Below are 11,879 nucleotides of genomic sequence, written 5' to 3'. Positions count from 1 at the left end.
AATGTTATCCGGTCTCTTCGGACGTACACATTTATTGTTATCATGACTATCTATTTGAGGTGTGGTGTTTGGGTCTCATTTCGCAAAAGCACATCGGTGTTCTGCACCGATGAAACCGTTGAAAACAACGTGTACACAGAGACGCTCGACTGAAAAAGTAAAAAACTATCTTTTAATTCCCGTTTGCATGACATGTTTCCATATTATGGCAGTGAATGTTTCAGAACTCCTCAAACAAAAGTTTTAGCAATTAAAAAAAAAAAAGATCTAAAACTAAACCTGGAGAAATGGGGGGGGTTCAAGTAATGCCCAAAAAGAAATACTTGGAAACACACACACACACACACATATGGGTACATTGAATCTGCTGATCAGCTACGTCTTGTAAATAGAGAACAAAGATGCTCTATAGCAAGAGTCCTGACTCTGTCGTCTTTTTTTCAGTCTTTTTTTTGGGGACCGTCACATGTTGCGGTTACAGTGAAGACGACAAGATGCGCGCACACACACACACACACACACACACAACCTGGAGGTGCTTTGAACAGAAAAATGGTACCAAATTTCTTGGTAGACATAAAGAAACAACATGTGGTCTCACGGCCGTGCCGCAACAACATGGCGGTGTCTTATGGCTTGAGTTGAATCTACAGACACACAGCAGTGTACAATCTCATGCTGGGGAAAACATTGCAGTGTAATCGTTTAGAGGCATGTACTGTAAACAACTGTGTGTGTGTGCGTTTCTATTGCTATGGTAACCAATGCTCGATATAATTGACACTAAGTGCTTTCGGGTCAGTCAAGTGCTATGATGACATGATGACATGATGACATGGACGCGCTGGAAAAGTCCAGCCCTACAATGACACCTGGTGTCAGGGTGCTTCAGCCTTCTACGGTGGCCTGTGTGGAGATGAAAAACATATGATAAAATAAAGCACCTCTAGGATAACCGTTAAACTACATACACACACACACACACACACACACAGGCACAATACAGAAGGCTTTGGCACACCCATGCTAGTCTCACTACTCAGAAGAATAAGAGCAGCAGCAGATGACAGGACAAGCCATAGCTGCCATGGATGCCTACCACGCCCCCTTCAGGCAGGGAGGGGGAGGTGCGGGCTGTTAAGTAACATTCAATCAGCACCAAGAGTTCTCCCGTTTTTTTTTCGTTTGTTTTTTTTTTTTTTAAAGAAGAGTCCCCCGCCTTTTATCCGATGAGCAGCTCCAGGCTGTCCTCGTACGAGGGTTCTTGTGGCGGGCTGGGTGAAAGAAAGGCGGTGGTGACGGGGGTGCCGGTGGCTGTGGCAACATTGAGGAGGGTGTTGGCCCGGATGCTGCTCCCGGCCGGGCTGCGGAGCGCCGCCGCTGCCGTGATGCTGGTGAGGTTGATGCCCAGCGTGAGACGTGTCTGCTCCAGCGCCTTCTCAGGAACGGCAAAGGCCTCCAGCTTCTTCTCGCCGTTTGCCATGTAGGAGTTCTGGCAGCCGCGGCAGATGCAGTCCAAGCACGCCTGGGAAGAACGTATATGTATATGAAGGTATATGTCATTACTTTTTAAATGACAGAGAGTCATTATTACATATTGGAAATATGTAATATTTGTAATATGTAATATATGTAATATGTAATGAAATACAGCTTATAGATAATACATTTTAAAAATCATAAATTGGCTATATAAATATATAGCCAATTTATTATTTTTTTGTACTATGTCATCTGGGGGGGAGCTATGAGATTAAATATTTTCAAATATATATTTTTGACAATATGCTGTTTACATTCGTTGTAATTTATTTATTCTCCATAATATTATTATTTATCTTCTTTAGTTTCTGGTATTATACGGGAGCCAAGCAACGACATTTCGTTGGCAATTTCACAGCTGTGTTTTTGTGCAATGACAATAAAGGAAGTCTATCTATTTGTATATCTATCTTTCTAATATGTTTATCCCCTGGGGTAAAATAAAAATGGAAAAAATAAAGGCTTCAACTGAATAAGAGTTATATGGGATAAAAACGTTGACCGAGTGGTTAACATGTTAGGCCACACAGTCAGGAGATCGGGAAGACCTGGATTCGAATCTCCGCTTGTGTGGAGATTGCGTGTTCCCCCATGCATGTTTTATTCGGTTTCTTCCCACATTCCAAAAACATACACGTTAGGTTAATCGGCGACTTTGCCCATAGGAATGAATGAGAGTGTGAATGGTTGTTTGCCTATATGTGCCCTGGGATTGGCTGGCCACCAGCCCGGGGTGTACCCTGCCTCTCGCCCCAAGACAGCCGGGATAGGCTCCAGTATACCCACGATCCTAATGAGGATAAGCGGCATAGAAAATGGCTGGATAATAATAAATATGAAAAATCCAGCTGTACAGATTGAAAATAAAAATGTAATCTTTTTTTAAACCCCAAAAAGTTTATATATTAATTTAAACAATGCATCTGTAGAAAAAAATTCAATTGAAAAGAAATACATAGAGGAAAAAAATGATTAGGTTATCAAACTGCATAAGGTAAAGTCTAATAAAAATACAAAGCCGGGGTAAAAACATCAGGATAAAAAAAGCCTCTGAGCTCAAGCGTAAGTATTTAGTATAATGGAATGATGAATGGAATGAAACCCTAATTCCAAAATTGCTATTGGACAATCATTATAAAACAATTTCCAATCATCATTAAACAAGAAATGTCTCTCTCACCTTGCGGTTTGAGTAACAAGGGCAGCGCTGCCCCCTGCAGGTGAGCACAGAAGGGTTTTGAGTGGCACGCCCACACTTGCAGCCTTTCTTCTCCACAGGTTTCTTGTAGGGGGCCCTGACCTGGGCTGGGGGCACCAGACAGCTGGACAGCTGCAGCCGCTGGTCTTTGCTGCGTTCCTTGTTCTTGGCGCCGCCGCTGGAGCGCGCCTTGGTGTGCGGCTTCTTGCCACCCATGTCACCGTGCTTGCGGGGGCCTTTGCTGTGGTTCTGGGCGGGTCGGCTGGTCTTTGGGGGTGCCCCATTAAGCGGGAGGGAAGAGTAGGTGTGTGCTGGTGCAATTAAGGAGGGTGTGGCGGGTGGGTGATGAGCATGCGGGGCGTGAGTGGTGTGATGTGTCTGTATGGGCAAGGACGAGCCCTGCAGGATGGAGGCGATGGGGAGGGGCTTCACCTTCTCCCTGTCACTCTCTGACCGCGATCGCTTGCGTTTAAGGCGCACGGGTGGCGGCTTGGAGGCCACAGGTGGCGCAAACGAGGCAGAGGAGTACACCGGGGCTCCGTGGCTGTGAGTCCTGTCTGTTTGCACCTGTGTATAGTTGTGTGCTGGCTCCAGCTGCAGGTACATTTGCGTTCTGTCTGTGGATATGTGCGTGTGAGTGTGTGTCCTCTGCGGCGGCACATGAGGAGCGTCGGGTCCCGGCTGCAGGGGATCTAGTGTCTGTAGAACCTCCTCCACGCTGAGGAGCAGCACCTCACCCTCCTCCAGCTCCCTGCCACCCAAGTCCCCGTCCCTGAGTGAGCACACGGTGCCCGGAGTGGGGGCGAAGGGTCCAGTGGTCAGACTCAGTTCCAGGGTCGCGGTGTCAGACACGGAGAGTCCCACCGGGGGCTGCTCCTCTATCAGCTCGCACACTTCCAGCTCAGGAGAGGAGGGGTCCAGGCTCTCCAGGAGTTCTCCGTTGCATTCCTGTGGTCCGTTGGAGAAGGGCGGGTCAGATGAGGAGCTCTGTGGCGCAGCCGAGAGCTCGGCAGGAACGGGTGGCGCCTCCGTGGGAGTCAGGGACTCCACGGCGGAGTGATCCGGCTCATCCAGGCCGGCGTCCTCCATCTCCTGGTCCTGTGATGGGAGCGCCTCCTCCAGCAGGGCCATGACCTCTGGGTTGCCGCCGGCGTGGCTACTGATGGACTGCAGCAGAGGCGAGTGTGTGACATAGAGGCAGAGCTTCCTGTAGAGCTGCACCAGCAAGGAGAGCTGCTTGTTCTCCTGGAAGCCAGAATAGTCCTTACAGCGGCTGCACGACGGCCTGATCTGCATCTTCTGCCCTTTGCAGCCCAAACACACATAATGCTGACACTCGGGATGTGTCTGAGAGATGGGATCCTGCAGCAGCTTACCTGTAGCCAAAAATATATTTTAGTTTCGAGTTAAGTTTCTTAAATCCTCCTATCATGCAAAAGTTAGCACCAAATCTATTTTGCAGCAAGCCAAGGCAAATAACCGATTGCATGAGCAAAACAAGTGTTACAATTCGAGCACCAGGGCTAGATTTTAACAACAACACAATGTTGAGTCTGACTAAATTATGGAGGAAAATATAAAAGCAAAATAAGACTGCAGCTGTAGTGTAGCGGTATGCTAATTGCTAACAGCTCGTAGCGGAGCCGAGAAAGCGGGTGTAAATAAAAGCTTGAAATAGCAAACACATGTCACATAACAACACATCAGCTGAGTCATCTGTCTTGACAAGGAGGGCTGCAGATGGCCCCGGTTGCTAAGGAGACCGACGCGGCTAATTGTGACAAACACACGCCCACCCACCCGATCGGTTAATATTCCACAGTGGCCTTTAGGCAAGCAACAATACAGCACATGCATTACATTATAAACGGCGCTTACCGCAGACGAGGCATGCAAGCGATTGGCGGAAGAAGGGCAGCAGGGTGTACATGTCGGAGAAAGTGTGCGGCTGCCGCGGGTCACACTGCAGCACAGCCCGGCTGGCGGACACGTACAGGGCGGCTGCGTTGACTGGGTTCATCGCCGCCTCCGGGTGTCAAATATCCACACACTCACTGCCCGCTTTAAAGCTAGTCCAGTCTCGGGGTTAATGACAAGAAATAAAAAAAAAAAAAACAAAACAGCAGGACCTCAATCGAGCGTTTCGTGTCACAATCGTGTGGGAACTAGCATGCTAACGCCATGATCGCTGCACGCGAGCTCAGCAGGTGGCTAGCTTAGCGTTAGCATCGCTGGTCCCCCTTTTATTTGAGCTTCGCTTCAGGATATCCTTCTGATGCAAGAGAGTACCATATGAAGTCACTTATATGTTGTCATAATTAGTTCACATTATCCGTAGCGAACGCTCGACGTTAACAGCAAACGTAAACGGAGCCATCGTCAAAGAGACGCTTAGCATTGCGTAGCTCGCGGTGTCAGCTAAACGCTTCGCACGAAAGCCTCAACTCGGCCATGGAATTGATATAATCACGTTAATAACCACTCGTTGTTGATAAATAATATATACATGTATGTTTTAATAAAGTGGATATATTGCTTTGTTAGCAAGTATGCTAGCAAGTCGGTCCTGGCGCGCGCCTGATGTAAACAAAGCTAACCTGCTATAGCGCTAGCATAGTTAGCAAAAACAGCTATCGGAAATTTAAAAATTCCCTTGGGCTGCCTGATACCGTGCCCGTTGGCAGTAGCCGAACGGTAGCGTATGTCTTTGTTGTTTCCCCCGCGTTCTACTCGATAAATTAATAGGCGGTGAACGTAAACATCGCCTGTTACGTTTTTCTAAAAATATTAATCAATAATTTTGATTTCCACTTCCTCGCATCAACCCCTCACGACAGTAATGGAAGTCACGCGATATTTCGTCGTGTTATTGTTTTGTCTCGCCACAGCGCCCCACCTTGGTGATTTGTGCGCATATACGCGCCGGCCAACAGAGTCACACACCACCGGAGGAAAACCGGAAATAGTATTTCGCCCGTGGCGGTTCACCCGAGTCATGACAATACTAAATAAGCAACTTTTAAAGGCTTAAAATGAAACTATTCATAATGGAAGGTCATTAGTATATGTTTGCACATGAAACATTCGGCTACTTTTTCATTAAAACGAAAACAGTTAAGCCGGACAGATTTAAGTCAGCTACAGTGTTGTCCTTTTCCATTGAGTCGTTAGACTATAGCACAATCCCCGCCTCTTTTGAGGGACATCCTCAAGTTAATTGGTTACTTGAAAACGCCCCCTGTTTGCAATTGGCCAATATGCCCGCCTCTCTTTTTGTGTTCTTTCTGTCACCTGAGAACACACGCGACCATGATGGCGGCCTACAGTGTAGCGAGAAGCGGCTGCGGACTATTCAGTGGCTTGCGTCTGTCGTTCCGGAGTTTGGCCCAAGTCAAACATGGTGTGGCAGCACCTGCGACGACATCACAGACGAGCTTGCACCCGCACGGCCGCTGGTACTGTGTCAGCCACCCCTCGGTTAAGGAGAGGATCGAGAAGAAACGCAAGGCGGCGCTAATCGGGGGAGGTCAGAAGCGAATTGATGCTCAACACAAACGGGTGAAGTTTAGATAAGTTTTGTTGTTGTTACGTCCTCGTCATGTCAAGATTACATGCTTACAGCGATCATCGCCACAATTAGGTTGCCTTTAGTTGTCGTCGAAATACCCGCATATTCATTCACAATACAGTCGAGTTCGTATGCTAGCTTGCTAACTCTACTGCACATCTTGGTATCTATGCGATATCAAGTAAATACAGAGTACATTCTAGGTATTGTTGATACCCATAGGCAAAAAGATCAAACTAATTTATGAACGAACTAACAATATTTAAATATAACAGTATAAGTCCATGTAAGAGTAATACAATGATTCCCTTATATTAGTTGTACTCCGGCCAACAAAAATAAAGTCAGTAGTGCAAAATATGCCAAATATCAAAACCAAAGCCAAAACTACAATTCCAATGAAAAGTTTGTGAACATAGACAAGAAGTGAAAAATTCCAGTGGCTAATCATGAACATATTGAACATATACTGATGGAAATGTTCCCTGTGGGTGTTGCAGGGCAAGCTGACTGCCAGAGAGCGCGTGGCCCTCCTGCTGGACCCGGAGTCCTTCGTGGAGTCGGACATGTTTGTGGAGCACCGCTGCTCCGACTTTGGCATGGAGCAGGATAACAACAAGGTCAACCGCCAGCCTTCTGGCCTCTACCCTTCAAAGCCTTTCTTTCACTTTGGTATGTGTGGCGTCACGGTGTCGCTTCTTGCCTTCTGTTGTTAGTTCCCGGGTGACAGTGTGGTGACGGGACGAGGCAGGATAAATGGCCGCCTGGTTTACGTCTTCAGTCAGGTACCGACATGGGTGCGGCCTGTGAGTTGATTATGCCCAGCAGCTTCTGAAGGAGATGTTTTTTTGTGGTAGGACTTCACCGTGTTTGGTGGCAGCTTGTCAGGAGCTCATGCACAGAAGATCTGCAAGGTAAACATTACAAAGTGCTGAGAAATGCACAGCACATTTCACCTCCATTAATTGCTGTTTGTGCGCAGATCATGGATCAAGCCATGATGGTGGGAGCCCCTGTCATTGGGCTCAACGACTCGGGAGGTGCTCGCATCCAAGAGGGGGTGGAGTCTCTGGCGGGGTATGCAGATATATTCCTGGTAAGAACAAACACAACACAGTTAGTGTTCCATAAAAAGAATAAAGCCAGGGACAGAGGTCACAATACAAGACATTTTGCTCTCATGTTTTTAAATATATACATATATATATATACGTATAAGTTAATAACTCCTGCTGCTTCGTGGTTGAATATGGCCTGTTAGGTTGTAGTTATCTCTCACTGCACAATAATAATAACATAAATAGTCATTATAATGCTGGCTACTGTTGGAGCCAGGTAATGCCTTCTGAGGCATTTGTTAAACTAATGTAATTATACGTATATTTTACAGCAGGGGTCTCAAACACTCGGCCCGCGGTCCAAATGTGGCCCGCAGGACACTAGTTTGAGGCCCCCGCCTTGATATGAAAGTTTAATGTTAGTTTGATATGGATGCTGTATGGTATCATGTACCCAGAAAAAATGATTATGTTTGATTCATGTTCATGTTAAAGGTTAAATAACTGTTAATAGTTATCCTCCCTATGCGTGTGGAAGTGGTAAGTTTTTTATATGGATGCTGTATGGTATCATGTACCCAGAAAAAATTATTACGTTTGATTCATGTTCATGTTAAAGGTTAAATAACTGTTAATAGTTATCCTCCCTATCCGTGTGGAAGTGGTAAGTTTTTGGCTATTTAAGTTGAAAGGAAATAACTTGAAGGCTACCGTTTAGGTCGCTAGCTGTCTAGTTTGCGAGTTAGCATGTGTCTCAAGACCCTGCGGTTGCGCAATATGTTGTAAATAAAAAGAGTATAAATGTGACTATAGTCGTGTTTTGTCATGTCTACAGGGCTCTAATAATGCTTTGTTCATTTTCATCTGAAAAAAATCATTTGTCTAACATAATAAACATATGTCATATGTTTTATCTACAATAAACATATGACCCAGAGCACATGCCTGGTACTCTCTGCAGTTGAGTAAACAAATGTCCCTGGCCACTATATGAGGAAATACGTTGTGTTTGGGGCGGGGAAACAACACTAGGTAGAGCAAACACTCTTAAGTATGCTTTCGTAGGAATTCATGGCAAGGCCCAGATGTCCTATGGAGTACGTTGTGGCTGTCTACAAAAACGTAGGTCATTTGTGTCATTTCTATTTTTTAAAGGGCAGCTTTCTCCTTTTTCTACCCCCCCCAGAGGAATGTGATGGCTTCAGGGGTGGTCCCTCAGATCTCTCTCATCATGGGGCCATGTGCAGGAGGCGCCGTCTACTCGCCCGCCCTGACAGATTTTACCTTCATGGTGAAGGTGAGGGGAATGTGCTACGCTAGCCCCAAAGCTGCACACAGGCGCTCTTGTCCACTTCAGTATGAGTAAGCGAAGGGTGTCGGCACACACAGGACACGTCGTACCTTTTCATCACGGGTCCGGATGTCGTCAAGTCGGTCACCAACGAAGACGTCACTCAGGAGGAGCTGGGCGGAGCCAAGACGCACACCACCGTCTCAGGTCAGCCGGCCACGGCACAGGTTTTGAGATTTTCCAAGAGCGGGCAACAACCCTCGTGTCCTCCTCAGGCGTGGCGCACCGGGCGTTTGAGAACGACGTGGAGGCCCTGCTGCACCTACGTGAGTTCTTCAACTTCCTGCCGCTCAGCAATCAGGATCCCGCGCCCGTCAGGGAGTGTCACGACTCCAGGTAGCTGGAAATTCTAATGAATGTAGAATTGAATTATACAGTACTACGTGAAGTTGTAGAAGTTCCCAGAACGTGGGTCTGGTGGTCCCACCTCCGTACCAAGAAGAGAATGGACACACTTGGACATTTATGCAAAAAGGCTGGATAAAAACTGTTTTTTCGGGGGTTTTTTCGGGTGCCAACTTCTGGAGGGGGTAGGGCACTTGTGGCCAAAGCCCAATTGAAATTGGGTCCCACTGTCTCACACAGAAGAGAAAAGGACAAGAAGAGGTGGCAGGACCACTCATTACATGAAGCTGGTTTTTTCCACTCTAGCACCATCTGCTGGTTGTGGGTGGACACTGCTCCCATGTCTTGACTGCTCTGTGCTTTTCTTCAGCGAGCGGCTGGTCCCGTCACTGGACACCATCGTGCCCTTGGAGTCCACTAAAGCCTACGACATGTTGGACATCATCCACACGGTAAGACGTGGCGTCAATGGGGACAATGGCGAGTATGAAAGTGGTTGTTTTGTCCCGTCTGCCCAGATTGTTGACGAAAGGGACTTCTTTGAGATCATGCCCAATTACGCCAAAAATATTGTGGTGGGATTCGCCCGCATGAACGGACGCACCGTGGGCATCGTGGGGAACCAGCCCAAAGTGGCCTCCGGTGAGGACGCCCGTTGGACACATTAGGTACCATGCAAGAACTCGATTGACGCCGCCGCCGTGTCCCAACATCAGGTTGTCTGGACATCAACTCGTCCGTGAAGGGAGCACGTTTCGTTCGCTTCTGCGACGCCTTCAACATTCCCATCATCACCTTTGTGGACGTGCCGGGCTTCCTACCGGGGACGTCTCAGGAGTACGGCGGCATCATCCGACACGGAGCCAAGCTGTTGTTTGCCTTCGCCGAGGCCACTGTGCCCAAAATCACCATCATCACCAGGAAGGTGGGATGCTGTTTGGAATAAATTCTTCAGCTCCTTGAATTTAGAATTTTGCTAAACAAATTACTAAAAATATTCCCTGAAATATACATATTTTTGGAAAAACTTCCTTCCTTGCGCCAATTGAATTATTTCCCTTGGATCCTTTTGAATATAGTTTCCTTGGGTGAAATATATGTTCTGTGAATATTTGTAGGTCATTTTGAGAATGGTTTTAATTGTCGATAAAGTAGCACTGTAGATGAAATGCCTAATTATATTGACATGTTTGTATTCCAGGCGTATGGCGGCGCCTACGACGTGATGAGCTCCAAACACCTGAGGGGGGATATCAACTATGCCTGGCCCACAGCTGAGGTTGCCGTCATGGGTGCCAAGGTAGGAGTGTCGCCCCGTCTCCGTCCTTCCGCGTTCAATCCAGTCATGTGTTTTGTCAGGGAGCAGTTCAGATCATCTTCCGAGGGAAGGAAAACCAGGCTGAGGCTGAGGCCGAATACGTGGACAAGTTTGCCAACCCTTTCCCAGCTGCAGTCAGAGGTAAAAAAACCAAAACATATATTTGCATGGTTGGTACGTTTGTCACACTTAAATGTTTCAGATCATCAAGCAAATGTAAATAGGATCCAGGTCAGGACTTGGACTAACTGTGGTTGGCTGGAGTCCCAAAACTTTATAAATGGCTTTATAACCTTTTCAAGTTGAAGTCAAATGTGATGAATCACAGTTATGTTTTAAAGGGAAGCAATGACTTTTTCATACAGGGCCGTGGTTTGGTAGGTTTGGATTTTTTCAAACTTTCAATTTAATTTTTTGTTCAGTTGTGTTTGTCATCAACTAATTGAAATAGTTTGAACTGAAACAAACGTGACATTTTATTTTTGAATATGCTGGGAGCCAACTACACCCCTGTAGTATCTGACGAATGGCTTTAAAAAAGTATTGTAATCTATAACATACCAGTTTTTAAAAAGTTTATTTAAATGACGAAACTTTCTCCTTTTTTAAACAGTTTTCAATATGTACTTGACATTCTCTTAAGGCTTTGTGGACGACATCATCGAGCCAGCGACCACTCGCAAGAAGATCTGCAGAGACCTGGAAGTGTTGGCCAGCAAGAAGCAGGTCAACCCCTGGAAGAAGCACGCCAACATTCCCCTGTGAAACATCCACTGGCGCTCTCCGTCTCTCTCTCGCTCTCCCAACCTGTTAAAGCTGCAAAGTGGATGACCCCTGGATGCATTGATACTTGGCGACCATGTTTGTGGTCATCACAGCTTCATTTGATGAAGCAATACAATGGTGATTATATGCAACTATTTACATTTCAATGTAAATCCAAAAAGTCATTTACCTGATATTTTTGTGTGTCGTGTTCAGGCTCCTCATGTGAAATAACTTCACTCCTCACATTTGTAGGTCAAGAATTGTCACAAACAAAAAGTGTGCCTTTTTAATCACAGTGAAATAAATCCTACTGCACAGAAAAGGTGGATTATTTTTAAAAATGCAGAGATCCATAAAAAAATCCAGGTTCATGTATCAAAACATTATGACACATATTTAGAATAGCTTTATTAGATATTCTGAACAATAATTTAAATTTTGACTCGAAGCGGTAGAAAATTAAAGAATTTAAAACAAATGACTTTTCACTGATTGGCTGGGAGAGACCACATGGGTGTACTACATGGGCTATCCACACAGAAACGTTTTCAGGTGAAAACAGCAAAGTATTTAATCGTTTCAGCCCTTCATCCACATGCAAATGGTGTTCTGGGTGCCCTGAAACATACGTATGGACAATTTGGAGTGGCTAATTAACCTAGCATGTTTTTGGAATGTGGGAGGAAACCGGAGTACCCGGAGAAAACCCACGCATGCACGGGGAGAACATG

At 46.2% G+C, this 11,879-nt stretch overlaps 2 protein-coding genes across 2 annotated transcripts; one reads left to right on the top strand and one right to left on the bottom strand.

Annotated features, from left to right (window-relative positions):
- Positions 1–150: 150 nt before the first annotated feature.
- Positions 151–5,607, bottom strand: msl2a (MSL complex subunit 2a). Its single transcript, XM_058056421.2, has 3 exons — positions 4,619–5,607; positions 2,723–4,116; positions 151–1,525 (listed from the first exon to the last, which is right to left on the bottom strand). The coding sequence occupies exons 1-3, from the start codon at positions 4,758–4,760 to the stop codon at positions 1,223–1,225; spliced, it is 1,839 nt and encodes a 612-aa protein (XP_057912404.2). The 5' UTR covers positions 4,761–5,607; the 3' UTR covers positions 151–1,222.
- Positions 5,608–6,001: 394 nt separating this feature from the next.
- On the top strand, positions 6,002–11,178 carry pccb (propionyl-CoA carboxylase subunit beta). The gene is made up of 14 exons (XM_058056422.2): positions 6,002–6,298; positions 6,809–6,928; positions 7,025–7,093; positions 7,166–7,222; positions 7,291–7,404; positions 8,553–8,663; positions 8,756–8,864; positions 8,933–9,053; positions 9,433–9,514; positions 9,581–9,704; positions 9,779–9,987; positions 10,264–10,362; positions 10,422–10,521; positions 11,024–11,178. The coding sequence occupies exons 1-14, from the start codon at positions 6,050–6,052 to the stop codon at positions 11,143–11,145; spliced, it is 1,686 nt and encodes a 561-aa protein (XP_057912405.2). The 5' UTR covers positions 6,002–6,049; the 3' UTR covers positions 11,146–11,178.
- The last annotated feature ends 701 nt before the right edge of the window (positions 11,179–11,879 follow it).

This window comes from Doryrhamphus excisus, linkage group LG19 (genome assembly GCF_037039965.1).
Source record: "Doryrhamphus excisus strain RoL-2023G ecotype Guam linkage group LG19, RoL_Dexc_Guam_v1.1, whole genome shotgun sequence".
NCBI lineage: Eukaryota > Metazoa > Chordata > Actinopteri > Syngnathiformes > Syngnathidae > Doryrhamphus > Doryrhamphus excisus.
This window is presented reverse-complemented; position numbering and strand designations above follow the sequence as displayed.